A 19,711-nucleotide genomic window follows, 5' to 3' on the forward strand; every position below is an offset into this window, starting at 1 on the left:
GGTGGCTTTAAATAAGACTGAATGATGAAAAAGCCTGAACCTTTGGCACAGAGAGACTGTTCAAAGTGAACACCCCTAGAGAAGGAAATGCTAGAGTTAAAGGAGGAATGGACAAAGCAGATAAAGCTGTCAGTTTTGGCAGAGGGGAGAGGCTAAGAAGTTCCTAAACCCTGTTATAAAGCCCTGGATGGAAAGAATCAGAGTCAAAGCCAGGCTGTTCTGAATTTGCATGCACCCTATAAAAGGCCTGACAAAGATACTCTAACTGAAAACCTGAAGGCTTGTATTCAGGAATGAACCTTGTTTCTTTTGTGCACATTCAATAAGAGTTCAAAGGACCAAAATTCAACTTTGCTATTAAAAAAAACCCATTAACTCCTTAACTCACTGGGCATCCTGAGCAACACAGATACACTGAATTGTCTGCTGGATGTGGCAGAATGAACACCTTTCTGACCTGCAGAAGCAAACCAAAACAACAGCTTGAAGTAGATTTGTTTTGAACCACATAATGTTCTATGTGTATCTAAAAAAACCCCAACTGATAAGACCCAAACCTTTCCGTGGCACAGCAATTGTCACTTCAAAGGATTTTTCACACCCCTGACTACCTGTGGTTCCCCTCAGAGGCTGCTCTGGATGCAAAGCACATATGCTGTGAAATAAAAGCTACTTTACACCATAATATTGCCATTATTTGTTAACATCTAGCTCTACTATTATTTTCTTCTAGTTTAGCATAACTTGCTGCATACAACCACAGAGACCTGATGCAGTCTATTCAGCTCCTGTACTGCAGTTTTTTCTCCACCAGCTGCAAGTTAACTGATTTCAGTGCGTATCTGAACACAGCTCTATTTTATCTGGGCCTACCACGACATCTTGAAAGGACCCAAGTAACTCTGAACAAAGCACGACAAAGAATTCATAGATCTCATTGATGGAAATACTTTTTATTAGAAAGAGTAACAAAGTGCTTCCCCCATAGGTTTCATTCAATACAGAGATTTTAAGAAATAAGATTCTTCCTTTTTATATGGACAGTTTTGATGTGATGATGTTTCAGCGCAAACAGGGTTCTCCAAGATTCTCCTGCTGAGCTTCTCTGTACACACTCTTTCAACCATTTATGCATTTGGCAGGCATGAAACAGCACTGAAGAGTCCAGCCCTTAAAAAATGGAGGTTATGTGAAATGCTTGCAATGTGTAAAAACACTGGCCAATAGGAATTATATTGTTCGTTGCTGTTTAACACAGATTTAAGGGACATAATTCTTTCCTACAGTCCTACACACAGATGCATAAAGGTGCTTTCAGTTCTAACAATAATAATAATAATAATAATATGTAACAGCATAAATAACATTATAAATTTTTACTATATAGACAACTGTGAAATTGCCTTTTTTTTCTTTTTAAAATTTAACCTCCTGTTTTTTTAGCTAGGGACATCCTTTGAACATTTGGTGCTTCCTTTGCCTTCCTGCTATGTCTGGATGGAATAAAGAACACAAGCAAGAACTGTTCACCCATTTCCCCCTCACTTCTGGCACACATTTATGATCAGATTTCTTTGGACACATATATGCATCGTTTCACCGCATTCCACTTTCCACTCTTTATGCCTGATTCTATCCCAGTTCCCCTTTTTCCTCAGCTCCTCCTGCCTTCCCTGCAAATGAGAGGTGGATAGTGCAGTAATAGCACAAAATTTAGGACAGACATTTCAGTACAAATTGTTATATACAAGGGAATGTATGAAACCAAACAGGAGAGGGGGATTATCCATGCAATGCATTCTTCTTTTCCCATTTCCAAGCCAACGTTACACCACTAGCACTGTTTTTTCAGGTTGTTAAAAATGCAAAACTTCTGTAAAGGACAAGACATAATTACCCTTAAGAGAAACCACCTAAGACATCCACTAAACACAATACCAGCCCCAAAGCTACCCTACCTTTCCCCAGAGTACACGTACACAAACATGAACATCGAACAAGCAACTGAACTGAATTCGTGAGTGCAGCAGCCACAGTTCTGCTCACACTGAAAGGTCACATGCATATAAACAATGTCCTCACACTGAGGCTGTTGGTCACACCCGTGGGTCACTGCTCCCCCTTCCTTATGTACAGAGCCCAATCACCACTTCAGGGAAATACCACATGCCATCTCACAGCACAGCACCTTTACACAACAGAACTACTGCAACAAGGCTAGCACAGATACCCTTCTTCCTATGGGATGAAGAGAATTAGATGAGATCCTCTGTACAGTAACAAGATTGTGGGAAGAAAGAAAGGATTTTTTTTTTTTTACTTTTAACAACAGGATGCTTTTGTAATACAGCCCTTATACAGGAGGAGAATACACATAACTCCATCATTCTAGCTATACAAATCTGCAAAGATGTAAACAGATGTTCTCCTTATAGGGGACTTGAAACAAACCCAAAGCTTACCCCTAGGCACTTCTGAGTACAGAGCTCCTGGCTCTGAGTTCAGCCTGTACTTGCTGTCCAAGGTTTCCCTGCCAGCAGAACTATTTAATCAGGTGCCAATCAACACAGGTTGCCATCTAACCCAGCTGGGCCTCAGTCCTGCAGTCCTGCTGCTGCAGCAGAGCCTCCTGAACCCATATACAGGGTCATCTGAAGATCCAGAGAGGTGACCTGCCTCCTCAGAAGGATACCACTTGCTCATTAGAAAAGCACAGAGACACATCTAGAGACGGCATTTCAGTACAAAAGACTCTAGAGGAGCTGGGATTTCATGTTCACTGCCCTAAATAACAATTATTTTCCTAACAGGAAAGTCTATAAGAACTGGGGCCAGGAGTCCTGGAAACAGCCTAACAGACAAAATGATCCATGCAAAAAGCTGGACTTAGAGAATCCAGCAGCAGGAATGAGACTATAGAGAACCCTCCCTTAACTTTAAATGTCTTTGAATAAGACAACATCTTCAACTAATTTATTGTTGTAAAAACATTTAGGAAAAAAGTCACTGCAAAAGGTTGAGTAATTTTCTGCAAATTTAACATCTCCTATTACATCTCTTTAAGCAAATATGTAATTTCACTCTACCACAGATGAAATCAATTTTTCAATTAAGTTTCTTGCTAAGAGTAATGTACAACAAATATTAAACTGGTAGCCTATTTAGCAGCAGTAGTTAAGTATAAGTAGTAAAGATTCTGTCCCACTTTTCTGTTTCTCTTCAGGAAAAGAACTTGGAAATACCCAGCACACCCCTGGGGTGGCTACTGGGGAGTTGAGTGAATTTTGCACCCACTCCTGAATCTATTTAACCTATTCTCTAGGCTGTGTGTGACATATACCTGTAGGTAGGAATTTTTGCTGCCTAGTACGGAAAGGAACCAGTTAAGACTACTAAATAAAATGACCACCTGGTTTCAACTCCATTCTTGCCTTGCATGACGAAACAGGTTGAATTGGCTTAGGCGCACAAAACTTTAGCTTGTGTAGGCCCACACTGCAGCAAATGTGAGAAGCCTTGAGAGATCTGGTCTGGTATCTGGTTGTTCAGCCACTTGTCACACCACCCAGAGGAAGCAGACAACATTCACGCTGTCTGGAATGGCAAGTGTCCAACACTGCAGCTGGAACTACCTACAAACTCCATGAATTATCCAAATATTTATCTTAAGAAGTAGGGCTGGGGGAAAAAGCAAGCACAAAAAATAAAGAAAGAAAAATAGCAGCAGGAGCTGAGTACATTTCCATAAAACAAGGCAGTGCTACACTAGACTGCTTGGCCAATGTAGGACTGCAATTTCTCCTGAACAACAGCTCAAGTCTTGTCTGATGTCACTAACATTAGTATAAGGGCATTTTGCTGCTACAGCTTGTTTCCTGGGGGAGAGCTTACTATAAACTACATTACCCAAAGTTGCTTTTGTGTCTGGAAATTGTACTCATCTTACAAATGCAGGTTTGTTACCAAATCTCCCTTGCACAGATTTAGCTTTTCAGCGAAACACTAACAAATTATGCAGATTCAGGGAACAAACAGCACGTGAGCCCTCTCAGCAGTGAAACAGAGCACAAGAGGACACACAAGTGTCCTTAAAACCAGACATGAAATTTTCACTATACAAAGCAAGATCATGGGGAGAGTAGAAGGGAAATGAAAAGCCAGTCCTTTGGCTAAGGCCCCAAGAGCGCAGAAAACAGTACATTTCACACCATTACATTACAAACATCTCCTTTCTTCCTCCTAAAAGATGTAGTAGGGCAGTGCTGATTTGGTTTAAAATGTAATTTTAGTCCCCATCACCAGAAGTTCAGCAATTTGAAGCACTGCAGCTTTTGATATACCACCCATTTACATAAACACATAAATCCACTGACATAGTGACAGTGTTGAAATACGTCATCCAAATAGTATCTATAAAATTTTACTGTTGTACATAAATAATGACAAGGCACAGAACAGCCACCAGTCCAAGAGCTTGTAGGCCAAGAAACCAGAGCATAACCCAGAAGAATATAATTATCACAGGTTCTACTATCCGTTCTCCAAAGTACATCCTTGTGAAGCCTATTCTGATAAGGCTTTTGTTTAGTTCTCCAAACAGAGTTCCCATCTTTTTGTAGTCATCTATCACAGGTTCCGTGCTGTGGCTCCTTTGCTCTTGGTGGACCTGTAGGCAGAAGACAAAAAGAGGAAATGTGTTGCACAATTTTATTACTGTGATTCTGAACAAGTCTCTCATCTGTTTCTATCTGAATGCATAACACTAAGATACACATGCAATAAATCTACTTCTTAAATCAAGAAATTGAAAATACTACATACATAACTTGTGACCTTGGTACAATGCTAAGGATGTAATTTGTCCAAACCTGGGACATCTGAAGTGGTGCTACAAATACATGACAGCCTCCCTCCCCTCCAGAGGAGACGTAAAGCTCTCCTACAGGTCATACATCTTACCTGTCTGTGCAACCTGTCTGTGGTTGTCAGGGCAACCACAATGGAATGAGATGTCTCTAATTCCAGGGAGGGGATTTGGCTGAACTATTTCCAGAACATCTCCAGAACTACAAGAATGATATCAAACTATTAAACATGTACTATGAAGTGTTTTGCACTGAAGCCCAGGGAACTGAAGGGCTGCTAATCACTGCTGAAAGAAGGGCACTGGATTTGACCAGGAAAGTAAACATCTGTCCCAATGTTGGTGTAAGGAACCATACAAGTCAGACAAAGGAAGACAGATGAAAGGACTGCATAGTGGTGGTATAAAAAAGCAAAGGGAAGGAGAAACAAGTTCTGGACTTTTTGTGAAATAACAAATGGCAGAGCAAATGTACAGGAAGGCAGAGATCCATCTTTAAATGAAGATGCCACAGGTAAATATCAGTGCAGAAAACAGGAACGTTTCACCATGTAAACTGTAACTAGATTAAAGTTTGAGATCCCATCTCTCTTCCCCAGTGTCCAGAGATTCTTTGCACAAAACCTTATCGCCTTGTGTGTGGGTATGACAGGGCAAACATGCTTTCAAGATGATGAACATGAATATTCTAATGCTTCCATTAGGCAGCAGTGAAAACACATACAGCAGGTACTCACAAATAATTCAGTTGACTGATCAATAGGTCCTACAAATTGCCCACAAGCTCTATGTGCAATTAGTCTACTCCCAGATTCAAAGCAAACATGTTCCATCTTCTAGGATGAATGCTATTCTGCATCCCTTGCTCCATGGCTTGGTCTTGGTAGAGAAACAGAAATTCCTTTTCACACCAGTTCCAGGCTTTCCATTAGAGAGCAAATAATAAAGTGAACTACCATTCTTACAGAAAAACATACAGCAAAGACCAACGGAAGCCAGTACTGCTCTTCTAGGTCAGACTTTAGGCCACCATGCAGAACCTGCTGGCTGAATGCTCTGGATAAAGCCCTACAGCTGCTGCTGGAAGAAAAACCCCAAAAGTCCCTCAGCTGAAAGTACCAGGTTTTTTTCTTTTTTAAATTTACTTACTCACAAAGAGTCTGGTTTAAGCTTCAGTACTGAATCTCATGAAGGGACAGGTGCAGAAAGCCTAAATAGTAATGTGTTCGTAACTAATTCATAACTAATACTCTGTTCACTCCTTCTGTGGTTCTAGAGAACATCCTGAGCAGGCACAACTGCAGCACTGGAGGTTATGTACAGACAGGCACTTGCCTGCCTCTTCTCAGCCAACTTTGCGGGCCCCGGTTGTTTTCTCCCCCTTACTGGATTTTCTTCAGCATATTAGCTTTAACTGTGCTTTATTTAATTCAATTTAATTCAAAGAAACATTGACTCATCAATAATCCCAATGTTTCAAGATCAGTCTTTTCCAGAGAAGCAGGGCCCCTTGTGAGCCCCTGTAAACTTGGCAGGGCGGGGAACACAATGGAACTCTCATCCCTCCATTCCTAAAGAGCACAGGGAGACAAATGGACTCTTAGCCTAAGTGTATACTGACCACAGCAACCAGGGGAAAAGAGAAGGGATGTGCTGGGAAGGGAAAATAAATGTATTTGCTTCCTGCATGCAGAGACCAGAGAGAGCATGTGACACGGGATGGTGGAGAGGATCAGAGCACAGCTCACATCAAGCAATGCACAGACCACTTCTGAGAGAACAGCTGAGAAATCACTGCATTTTCTAGCCATGGCCAGAGCAACCAGGAGAGGGGAAACACGCACATCACTTCTTCACCCCTGGCCTGTCAGTGCTACTCAGCAAGGCCCGGGGAGCCTTCCCACAGAGCAAGTGCAGCACGGGCCAGGAGGCTGCCAGCAGGCACAGGTCTGCAGGCCCTCTGCAGCTCCCACTGGGCTAAGCAGGATTAACCACGTGTTCATGCCAACTACGCCATTCCTGCTATGAGGAGCTGTAGGACACACAATTGCACTTGCAGCCCTGCTTGCTTCCATAAGCTAACAGCAAGAAGTTGCACACCTTCTCTTAAACAAAATAAACACAGTAAATTCCACCTCACTTAGGTTGTCCAGGTATTTTTTATTTTTTCATTACCCCTCCCACACCTTCTCAAACAAAGGTAGATTCGTGGATTCCAAAGTGATTAGACACAGGGAGCTGCCAGGCACAGAGACTGACAAGTGCATGTTTAACTACAGTGTCAAGTTATTCTTCCAAATATTTTTCAATAGCTTACAAAACCTTTCAAAATGATCAAGGAAATTCTCAAGACTTCAAAGTCTGCTTCAGTTAATTCAGGCTAAGTATATCTTGCTTCAGGCAACTCAGCAATAAGCAAGTGAAGCTGAGAACAGATGATCAGTCACGAAACACTGATGGCATATTTTTCTTTACTATTGTGTAATATTTCACATGCTGGACAAATACTTTTTTTCAGAGGTGCAGCTAAAACAGGATTAGGGCAAATGCCAGTAATGTTACAATACTCCAAATTGCTAAGGAATAATAAATAAGCTTTAATACTGCAGCTAGAATTTCTCTCACTAACTTTCAGGGCAACAGTAAAATGGCATGCAGCCCCATGTATGTGCCATAGCTCTCAAATCATAACCTCAGAACCAAATTCTTTTTTTTTCCCGACAAAAAAATACTTTTCCAAACAATTTTAGAAATTGGCCGCCTTCAGTGAACACACAGTTCCCAGCTGACTCTTTAATTTTTACTGAACTATTTTCATAGGGCTATTTTCATACTAATCTTGCTGAATCAGCCTGAAGCTAGACAGACACTACCATAACAGACAAAATGTGAAGAGAGAAATGTACCCATTCTGAGCAGCTCACCCCCCTTGCCTCTGCAAAACCAGAGCTTCCTGGGGTAAAAGCAGAAGTTTCTGCTGCAAAGTTGCTATTTTAAAATTCAACAACCCAGCCTAGGTTTCGCAACTTTTAAGAATCGATTGTGTCTCAGGAGGGAGCAGAGGGAATCTCTTGATCTGCACTAGCCCCAGAGAAAACATGTTTTCCAGGCTTTGCCCAGCTGCTCTTCTCCTCAAAATTAAGTGCCATGCAGGGGGCACTCCCAGACCTCATCTGCTACAGCTCAGGAGGGAATGTAAGAGACGGCCACTTCAACCTCACTCATTTGTTTGCCTTTCCTCACTCTGTGAAACACAGGAGTGATGAAGAAATTGAGAGGGACTGGGGAACAGGAGTGCAGCCAGAGATCTAGGTGGATGGTGAAAAGAGAGGAACAGCAGCACTGCCTTCCAGACAAGAATCCTCTTTCCCCCTTCCTCCAACTGGCTGAAAGACACTCACCAAATATACACATATGATATTATTCCTGAAGGAGAAAGGAGAATAAGGCTTTCCTAAGTGAATAAGTCTAAACCAGAATGTATTAGAAATGCTGATTGCATTTGTTTCCTAACCTAATGTTTCTTATCAAATTACTGCAATGAATTACTTCTTACTATAATTTAAATTAATTTTACATCAATATAATTTTATTTTAGACTTACTGGGATGACTTAGTCTGAATTCTGAATCTATCCTCTGTCAGTTTGAAACTATTCCCCCTTGTCTTATCCCCACACGCCCCTTTAAAAGGTCCCTCTCCAATTCTCTCCTTTTAGGCACTGCAAGGTGCTGTAATGGCTCCCTGGAGCCTTCTCCAGGCTGAACAGCCGCAACTCTCTCAGCCTGTCTTAAACAAGAGAGGTGATCTTCATCACCTCTGAGCCCCTTCATGGCTCTCTTCTGGGCTCATTCCAGCAGGTCCATGTCTTTCCTGTGCTGGGGTCTCAAGTGCTTGCAGCACTCCATACTCAATTTTGTATATGGTTTTTAATTTTTTATTTTAAATTGCTTAAAGATAAAACCAGAGTTATCATACAGAACAGAAAGGGAAGCAGCTGATCCACTCCACTGCTCAGCAAGCACAAACAATGTCCTTCACAAACCCACTGGTACCTTCAGGTTCCCATCAACCACCCCATTTCCTCTAGTCTTTTCAAATGTTTGGTATTTTAAAATTTCCCTCCCTCTTCAAAATGGCACATTTTCATCAGCAAAGCCATGGTCTGCTGTCTCCCACTGTTTACTGGCAGAAAGTCAGAACCTGAAGATCCAAACTCTGAAAAGCTTTTATACTGAAACATGGAACTAAGTTTTCCCTTCTGTTAAGGTCAAATAGCTTAGGGGCTTTGATGCTTCAAGGAGAACCATGACAGGCCCTCACAGATGCGATGCAGGATGCCATAAAATCACTTTTTTGCAGAATGAAACCCTACAAGGAGGTCACAGAGGAGCTACTAAGAGCCAAGTTCTGCCTGCTTCCAGAACAGCTGATGCTCCCTCATCCCTGAGGTGCTTCTAGAAGAAAATCCTCCATGTAATTAATCTTTTCCCTGACTGGCTTTAAAACAACAAAGAAGGTAAAGTCCTACTCATCCTACTGAACCCAACTAACATCCGGTTGTGGCTTTTCCAGTTATGTTTGTCATCAACATAACAGAAAATTCCCCGTGTTCTGACCACTAACTACCCCTGCTTGTGACAAACTTCCATGCATTCACTGAAACTCACTGCTTCCTAAACTCAGGGAAGCACATGGTATGTCACGAGCAGAGGCTGCTCCACAGCAGCCTGACAGGACGATCTTTATCTTGCTTACCCCCTTCCTATCAAAGGGCGCTGTGACCAGGCAGTAAAACATGAAACATGAGATCCCATCAGAACATCCTGCCCCCAGGAAGAAGCCATCTTTGCAGTGAGTCATACGCTATTCCCTGGGAGAGAAGGGTAAAGTTAGCACTGAACTCTTCTCAATGGCCTACGTCTGATCCCTGTCTGCACCTCCTATATGCAGCCAGTTTCTGGTCTTTTCCCCTCAAATTGCTCAGAGCACACAGTTCCTGCCCCTGACCATTTGCAGATCACACCAAGAAAGTCTGCCAAGCCTATGGAGGATGCAGAACACAAATGGGTCCAAGAAGGGCACAAAACTACCCTACACACATGGGAAGTTATTTTCATGTGCCTTACAAAGAAGAGCATGGGAGCGCAGATTTAACATTTATTTTTTCTGCTGGGAGGACTGAACAGCTCTAAAGTAACCACAAGTTTCAGTTCTGTAAGCTCACCCCTGATGTGGCCATGTGGAGAACAGGTATAGTTATGTTTTCCAGGCATATTATCTGCTGAAGCAGCAGCTTGATCCACAGTTTTCCACACTTAGCCTAGGAATCTTGAGATGGTGTGTTTAGCTTGGGATTTTTGTGTGTGTGTGGAAAAGACCCACCAAGTGACTTTCACTTGAGTGAAATAATTGGATCAAGTACAAGAGCCTTTGTTTTGTGGAAGGAGGGAATAGATGAACATAAGGAACCTGCTCCACACGAAGATTCAGGATGTTAAAAAAAAAAATCCGTTCAACCATTCTGAAGGTACAAGATCCATTGAAGCAAACCAAGTAGCGTTCTTGTCTTTGGTCATGACTAATGAATAGAGGAAACCTCAACAGTCTTCTCTTGTTCCAACAACCTGAAAAATTCCCACCACAGACTTAACAATAGCACCAGACTGAGTACAAGTCTATAACTGCCTCTTTTCTTGCATCTACTGCCTGAAAGGGCATTAGACAAACATTGAACTCCAACAATAGCGGAAAAAAGACCAATGAATTGGGAAAATAACTACTCTCCATGTAAAAGCTTATGATTTTACAGTCAAAAAAGTGCTGCTGGGCAAAGAAGGCAATGAGAAAGGACACAAAAGGTACACACAATGTTCATCTCCAACACAGAAAAGCAGCAGTGTCTCTAAATTGTGTGACATGCCTGCAATCGCAATTCATCATACGTACAGTTATAAAAGAAAGAAAAAGAATGGCATATTTAAGAGAATTATTTCCACGTTATAGAGAAAAGAAACTGCTTCTGAGTACCATAGCAAGCATGTGTTTAATTACATCTAAATGAGACATCAAAAAAACCCTGTAATAAAGAATGCAGAGATGACTTCTGAATGAGATATTAAAAAACCCCCAACCCTCTAATAAAGAAATGCAAGGATATCACATTTACGCATCCATCTGAACATTTCTTTTTTTTTTTTTTTTTTCCAAGTAAGAAGTTTTCTCTGCAGTATTTAACTGCTCACTATCTATTTTACTCCAGTCGTGGTTATTTTTACTCCAGGGAACAGGTGGTGCGTCTGCTATCTGAAGCCCACAGACACCTAAATGTCAAAAAAGGCAGTGAGATTTGACTTTAAGAACAAGCTTACTTTCAAAAACATAGGAGCATTTTTCACTAAGTTGGGATGTTAATGTTCAGAAGAGAGTGCCTCAGAGTTACCTTCCACAGAAGATGAAAACTGAAACTGAAAATACTTCAGGACCACTCATAAGGAAAAAAAAAAAGACAAGAAAGTGAGCAGATGACAGAGACAGGATGGAAGAAACCACAAGTCCTTTCCCCTCCAGAGTAAGAGACCAATTTATCTGGGTGCAGAAAGGGACACACCCGCCAACACGCAGCGACAAATATTTAATAGTTGGGTAGCCAGCCATGGAAGTCCTGAAGGAAGGAATGATCCAATCTCACTGGTACTCAGCCATGACCACCCAGGGTATTGCCATGGACAGGCTCTAGAGATTTGCAGCCAAGAGCAGGTTCCCAGTGGTGGCCTGCTCTCTGTGCAAGCACAGCCTCACCCCATCGCAGGGCACCAGCACAAGCCCTGCTGATGCGCTGGCCGAGTGGGTGCTGCCTTTCTGTTTCCTACTCCTCCACATATGCAAAACAGTTTTATTACTGGTAACGCCTGGCACCTGATCAGAATCTCACTCTGCTTTTTCGTACTTAAAAGATATCTTACACTTCATTAAAAGAAAGTGAAATTTGCCCAAGAATGGCAAATGATTTTTTGGCAATGTTTCTGATTTTCTTCCTCTTTACTACAGGGAAAAACCAGTCTCCCTTTGCATCTTTTGCTAGCATAAAATTAACAATCAGTATTTAACCTCGTAAACGTAAGCAGTAAAAAGACCTTGATATTGAGCCAACAGACTACAAAGATAACACAATTAATTTCAACTGTCTGAGAAAAAAAACCCCCAAACTACAAACCAGCTTCATTTCTCTACGCTAATTTTAATATGATATTTAACTATGAAAAGATCAATAGATTTGGAAATGAGGAAAAAAAAAACCCCTCAATTCCAGATGAAAAACAAGATAGAACAAACTAAGTTTAACTTCTTCCTCTGGGAAAAAGAAGCAAATGCAAGAAAACTAGAAAAAATCTTAATACCAAAAGTACTTTATAGCAGCTATCAATAAAAGTTACATACTTAGAGGAAGTTCAAACAAATGATTGCAAACCAAAGCTTGGGTTAACATTCATTTTACAGCAAGAATCTAGAAATCATTTATAAAATTGAGACAAGATGTTTCTATAGAAACAAGCAACAACATAAGAAAAGCAACAGCACTGGATTCCCTTCAGTCAGCTTTTATAGCAACTCAAGTTTAGAATCAACAGTTGCTGGAACAAACTCTGAAATACCAGGCAAAGTTTTGTGTTAGAGAGATGAAAAGGCTTTTCCAGATACTTTAAGTTGTATATGGGTAGAACAGAGATAGCTTCTAAAAGAATAGAGGCTTCCCTTGATAAGCACAAAAAATGTCCCATGATTTCACGAGTAAATTCCCCACTAATAGAGAACCAGATGAGAAAGTGTGAAAGACAGGAACCTGGAGGGTCCATGGGAGAGGAAACCTGCCTGCTCCCATGTCAAGATCTGCTGCCTCACTCCCCCACTTCAGGATGCTGTTTACACTCCCTGCTCCTGTCCCTGAAACTTGATCTCTCTGTACTGCAATTTTACATAGGGACTAGATCAAATGCAGTGTCTAATCCATCTTTTCATTACACCTGCAACATTTAATTTCCATTGGATTTCATTTATCAGGTTCCCCTACTAAAACTGGTCAGCTTGACTCAGCACAAAGGTTTGCAACCCCTGTACATTCAGCATGGTATCAAATGCACTGGCTTGCTGAAAAGCAACAGCTCTTAATTTTGCCTTTTAAGGAGAGGCTATTTCTATTCACTTCTATCTCCAGAATACTTTTTTCTTTAAGAAAATGGGATCTTCCCATCATTCAAACAGAGCATATTATCCTAGCTACTGTAGATGCTACATATTGTTGAAGGGTTGGGGTTTTTTTCTTCAAATACTGTTAGGCCCCAGAAAACTTAATAATGCTCTTAAGAAAGTTATTATCATCTATTATTTTATAGTTACAAACCTCTGCAACACAGTTCATTTATCTGCAAAGCCAGAACAAATTTGGGATTAAGTCCTCCTTGTCGAGTACGATTACTTTCGGAATCAAATTCCAACAACTGTGAGCAGGAGAAACCTACAATTTTCAGATTATCTCAGTGTAGTATAAATTAGAAATAGGTTTCCAGCCTTAGGCATTGCAAGTTCCACATATACAAGTGTACTTTAGATAATTCTTGATCATTACTGATTTATGACTGAAAGTATGCCATTCTGAGCAACACAGCACACAACCACCCAGCAGTGGAAGATGAAGATTTTACACAAGGCATACCACAGGTCTGTTGATATTATTCTCTAGTTTTGTTTCTGCTCATCCTCCCCATTCTGGAGAAATACTAGTGATATTGTAAAGATATTCAAAAAGTTCAGGGCTTGAACTTGGTTGAGACACCCATATCTCCTCAGCAAAATTCTCAATTCTCAAAGTCCTTTTGTAACAGCACCTCTAAATCTGAAGCCATCTATTAGAAGATAAAATAGTCCATGTACAGCCATAAAACACTGTTCAAAATAATAATAAAACATCCCAAAGGCTTACAAATTTAGGTTAATGAAAAGATGATAGTCTATGCTAATAAATCTACTTGCAAATACACTTATCACATATTAACTCTGCATTTAAAGTTTTTCTAGAAGCCTTGGTTTTACACTTGAACAGCACTGTGGATTCTGTGCATCCCAAGCCAGCGTGGAGATCCTGGCCTCACTGGAGTAACTGGGAATTTTTTTATTGCCTTCAATTTTGATTACAAGGAACTAAACCCCATTCTTTCCCAGACACAGAGCTGCCCACAGCTCTCAGTACAGAAGGCAACCACAGGAGCTCCACTGTGACAGAGTGTGGCTCCAAAGTCCCTCCAGACAGACAGGGGCTGTGCATCCCACTGACACCACCTCGTGCCCTGCTGTAGGGCATGTGCAGGATGCAGATGAGCAAACACAGGACTTCTGCATCAACTTTTATTAATACACGCTCACGCTTTTCTATTCTTATTTAATAGTTTAATTTACAGGTGTTGATGAGATTAGAATGCAGTAATGTGACAGTGGCTAACCTATTTTAGGAAGTGGGTTAGAGAAGAATGCTTGAGGTCCTTATCTCTAGTGATGGTGAAAATACAGGACAATTTATGTGTCTGACTAATAGCTATCAACAGTTAGGAAAAAAATGTGATCTTGAGGGGCAAAGCAGCAACCTGTTCCCATGGCTTCAGGAGCAGCTGAATCTTTGGGTGCTTTCACTCACTACTTCTGAACCCCAGCACTGGGACAGGTGGAAGAAACTACCAAGGTCCTGCAGGGCTTTGAAGACTAAAATAGGTGTAATTAGCTTTTCATGCAAACCTACAAAGCACACAAATCAAATTATCATCCAGTTCAGCTTTCAAATCTAATCACAGAAGTAGGTAATTCTACAGTCTATTGCAATAATGAATTTCAAAGGCTATGTTTAATATTTAGTTACCTATCCATCCATTCGGAATGTACAGATATGTAACTGTCCATGCAAAAATGGACCTGTCAGTAATTTCATTAAGCATGCCTGTGCTGACACAATAACAACTTCAATAAAAAATTAAAGCCAGAGGGTTTGGCACTAAATAGATTTATTTCCTACAGGGTGCTCTTTCTTAAAAAAAAAATTAAAGGCTGTACTCATTATTACTTAGGTCCTGCTTGACAGAAAAGTATTCTTTTAGCTTTCTGTTACAAATTATAATGATCTTACACAAATTTTGCAGGAAATGGGAAAAACCAAATCACACCCAGCTTTGAAGCCCCAGATCCTCACCTAAAAGTCCTTCTCAAGAAAGGCCAAAGGATTTTCTCTCATGCAAGCTTTACTTCACACCCGATGAGAGAAATAAGAATTTATACCAAAAGCAAAGCAGATTTTGACTCCTTTCTTTTGCATGGCACATATGACTAAAGCACGCACACGTTCACAGTTCAGGAGAGAGCACGGAACAGGAAAACACGGGCTGAGGACCAGAGCCTGTGCTGGCAGTGCAAACACCCTCAGCAAACACAGCCACAGCTGGGCCTCCACCAGACTCCAATAAGGACCTAGCCTGGAGAGATCAGCAACAATTCCTCCATGAGAGCAAAAACGGGCGGGGAAAAAGGATTATTTTGAGAGAAAACTGAACACACTCAAGAAAGCAAAAAAGGTACAGAGTGTTACAAGGCTTGGTGACACAGGAGCCCCTCCAAATCAAACTAAAACTTTGTTCTTCTCTCGAACAAAAGAATCTGGGATTTTCTGTCAAAGTTTGCAGCAAGTGTAGGAACCACCAACTCCTTGTGTTCTTATGTCTTCCCTACACATAAAAAAAATATTTATCCAATTATCATTATTTTTACTGATACTTTATCCAATATTTTAATTCTCTCTGTATATTAAATACAGGCAAGTGATAATTCTTATTTCCAAATCTACTTTATTATTTCCCCAGCTGACTGCACCTCAGTATGCAGAAAAACTACTCTGTGCTATGACAGTGAAACATATCCAAGAATCAGGAAGGATTTTCTCCTTCTTCCTTGTGGTATATTTAAAATCTCTATTATCCTATTGTTACACCCCAACTTGTCAGAAAGGTCCAGGATCACTACCTGTGCTTGAGAAAAGTGGAAAGAGAATTGGTTAGCCAAGTGTGGCTGTGGCCACCCAAGCAGCACATTTAGCAGTTTCATTTGAAAGTGTGTCTAGGCACCACTGAAGGCAGCTCTTCAGCCTGCACCATCCCCTGAAACCACAACACACCCGTCGCTAAGAAGCAGCTGTAAACTCCAGGGAAAAGGTCCTTAGTGAGGAATTACAACTAATTTGCGCACAGTAATGCATGAGATGATCTGATGCAACTTTTGAACCTCTCTTTCCAGGAAGGAGAGTAACCAGAACCAGCAAGTATTCCTTATTTTCCTCCTGTGACATCCTGCAGGAGGGCTTATGGACACAGGCAAAACTCTGAGCCTCCCTTGGTGCATCTGTCCTTACCCTACATTCAGGCATGTGCTCTGCTCTGCCCCATTTTTCCAGAGAAAGGGGCAAGAAGATGCTCTGACTTACGTAAACGTGGCGTAAATGTGGCTAAGTGAATTCTCAAGTACCAGAATCTTTGAAAGTGGACCGCTTCTAGATGTCATGTCAGGCAAGTACTACCAGACACTTTCCGATATTAAACTATCTCAGCTGTGATATGGCTCATTTATGGTTAACTGAAGAGCATCTTATAAGAATTTTCAACAAAAATGATTAATGCAATCAAAACCATTCGGAAATTACTTATGGATACGCTCCCGCAGCTCTGTTTGCCCCTGTGCAATCATGAGTGCTAGTATATTTCAGAGCTGATCATTGCATTCTACTATTGAGCATGAAAAAGGTTGTGTTCTTTCTTCCTTTAAATGAAACATCAATAAAGGTCCATTAAGAGCACTGCCTTTGTCTAAACACCGGGACGATGCTGTCTGCAAAACAAAAGCGTGCCTGGAAAGGCAGTTTACAGCTAACAATAGGAAAACGGCTCCTAAGCAAAAAGCCCACTTCCATGCCATAAAAAAACATAAATCCTGAAGCAGACAAAAAAAAAAATAAAAAGAGTTGGTGTTTTCCTCCAATTACAGTGTATTACGTCTCCTAAGTAATACAGAGACTAAAAGCTTAAAATACTCAAGTGAACGCACACAAGAGCTGAACTACTGGGGGGAATTCCGGGGATGGCAGGAGCACCCTGGTTATTTCCAGGAGATCCATGTGGATGCCGTGCCGGGACTACCCCCGTACATCTGCTCCCATTTTCCTCCAGGCGGACGAAGCGTCCCGGAGGGAAGAACGAGGCTCAGGCGGGCCCACAGGCGGGACACCCCAGCACCAGGCGTGGGCAGCCCCACGCAGGTTGCATAAGCCCCGCCGCAATGGAGCGTTACCCGGGAGCGGCTCGCACGGGTGGGCTGTACCGGGAACGCCACGGGAGAGGAATCAGAAGCGTCGCCGCTTTTCTGCTGCCGGCCGGCGGCGGGGGCAGCCCCGGAGCCGCGGCCCGCCCTCCCAGACCCCTCACGGGCGGGCACCCACCTGCTCCTCCGGGCGCCGCCGGTGCCGGGCGGCCGCCGCCCCCGCTTCCCGCTCGCATTCCCCGAGCGGCGCTGGCGGCGGGAGCTGCGCCGCCGAGCCCATGGCTGCTCCGCGCCGAGCGGGACCCAGCGCTGCCCGCGCTCCCGCCTGCCGGGGCGGGACGGGGCCGTCACGGGGTTCGGGGGAGCGGCGGCACGGAGGGAGGAACGGAGGGAGGGCGGCGCCGCGGGAGCGGGGGGCGGCCCCTGGCAGCGGCCCCGCGGCGGGGATGGGGGGCCCGGGGCGGGGAACCTCCAGCTGCCGGCTCCCGCCTCGGGCTGGGCGGGCGCTCGCTGCTCGTTGGAGCGAGAAATAAACCACCCCGAGCAGCCGATTTCTAAAGCTTTTGTTCAAGGCAGGAAGTGCCAGGTGTTAATAAAGCGTTAATTTTAGCACCGCTCCTCGTCGGTGTATCCCTGGGGAGGAACGGCTGCTCTGGGCAGTGTGAGATGTGGCATTCGCTGTTCCTCCCTCGGGAAAGAGGAAACACTGGCCTCGCTCTTCCGAAGCTGCTTGGATCCTGTCTTCTGTTCTTTAAAAGGAACTAATACACACCAGGAAGAAGGAAACGCAACAGCAGATCCCGAAAATAAGACTTAGTGTATGGACAATGCCAGGGAAGGTTTAGATTGGATTTTAGGAAAAAATTATTCACTGAAAGGGTGGTCAAGCGTTGGAATAGGCTGCCTGGGTGAAATCACCATCCCTGGAGGTATTAGAAGATGTGTAAATGTGGCACTTGGGAACATGGTTCAGTGGTGAACTTGGCAGTGCTGGGTTAACAGACTCAGTGGTCTTAAAGGTCTTTTCCAAGGGGTTCTCCGATTGTGTTAATGAGGTGCTTCTGCACAGGGCGTGCCTGGCGCCCGCTCCCAGCACATCCCTCCCTCCCTCTGTAGGGAGCCCTCACTCCTGCCAGCCGTGCACGCCTTATCCATGCTGTCCACCCCAGTACAGGAAGAACAGAATCGGAAAGTGAAGCTGGATTTCAATGTGTGGCATTCCCCAGCTGTGGTGGGACCACTGTTGTCATCCTTATGCATCTTTTCTCCTCATCCAGTTCATGCACTATTGGTGGCAGGTCTGCTTGGCTCAGTTTTTGTTCCATAAGCAATTAGTGGAGGTGCTAACAGGTTGTGTTAACAGCAGGATTCAGTGGAAATGAGACATTTGGATTAATATTATGTGGCTTTCTGGTGGTTAGGTGTGAATCCCACTGTCATTTGGAGCAAATTCTACCTGCTATTAGTTTTTCCTGTCATTACTGTTGGGCAATAAACAGCAGTAGCTGTTTGTAGCACACCTAAAACCATCACAAAACCCACTCAGTGTGCTGTGGCATAGTCACACCTTCAGGCTACAAGAAAAGGTTCTTCATAAGTGGGGGGCAATACACAAACCACTGCACTTGCCAGTCTGGCTGCAGGGGCTGAGGGCCAACATGGGGGGACAGCTGGGACAGCACTGGGGGAAGGGGCCACTGCTCTGCCCACCCTGCTTGGCTGTGGCTCCTCATCCTGATGGAACAACTGGCCCAATCTGCTCCCCAAAGTGCTGCGTGGCCAAAACCAGTTTGCCCTGAAGGCCTGACTAACTACTTGACCAGCGTTCCCATCCATGACCTATTTGTTTGTTAGTATTTTTTTCTTAGGAACAGAAAGAAACTTGAAGCAATATCACACTGTTTAGACAGTGACCATAAACTATTGCAGTCCTGGTGCCATGCAAAATTCCTGGACTCAAGAAAAAATCCTATGGACTACACCACCAGGCACTGTGGTGATACATCTCTGTGCACAATGTGACAACTCAGCAGCAGTGTAGTAAAACATCCCCGAGGTTCTCTGCTCTGTGGGCGATTTGTGAAGAAATGAAGTGTCACACATAGTACCGACATTCTGTAAAAGCCCTCTGGAAAAAAAGTCTTAATTTAAGCATAGATTAGGTGTCTATTTCAGTGAGCTTTTCAGTACATTTACGTCCATAAACCTTTGCTGGGTTGTGTATAACAAAAACACACATTAGAAATGTTTTAGGAAAAGTTTATGCTGAGGCCACCACTGTTCTTCACAGCCCAGCCTTTGACCCCACTGCCTCCTGTGGAGCAGTGACCATCCTGCCAGGAGCACTAAAACATGTTGGCTGGCTTGGTGCTGCTCTTTCTTCCTCACATATCTGCAGTCCCATTGCTTTGATGTTATCTCCCCGTAGACAAAGATTCTTCCATTAATTCTGCAGTGAAGGAAAGTTTGTCATATTTCTTAAAAAGCCACACTCCTTCCTAC

The 19,711-nt window shown here is 42.9% G+C and overlaps 1 protein-coding gene across 1 annotated transcript; it reads right to left on the reverse strand.

Moving 5' to 3' along the window:
- Positions 1–932: 932 nt before the first annotated feature.
- Positions 933–17,796, reverse strand: FAM241A (family with sequence similarity 241 member A). Its single transcript, XM_005484671.4, has 2 exons — positions 17,388–17,796; positions 933–4,666 (listed from the first exon to the last, which is right to left on the reverse strand). The coding sequence occupies exons 1-2, from the start codon at positions 17,487–17,489 to the stop codon at positions 4,421–4,423; spliced, it is 348 nt and encodes a 115-aa protein (XP_005484728.1). The 5' UTR covers positions 17,490–17,796; the 3' UTR covers positions 933–4,420.
- Positions 17,797–19,711: the final 1,915 nt, after the last annotated feature.

Source organism: Zonotrichia albicollis, chromosome 5, assembly GCF_047830755.1.
Source record: "Zonotrichia albicollis isolate bZonAlb1 chromosome 5, bZonAlb1.hap1, whole genome shotgun sequence".
NCBI classification, from domain to species: Eukaryota; Metazoa; Chordata; class Aves; order Passeriformes; family Passerellidae; genus Zonotrichia; species Zonotrichia albicollis.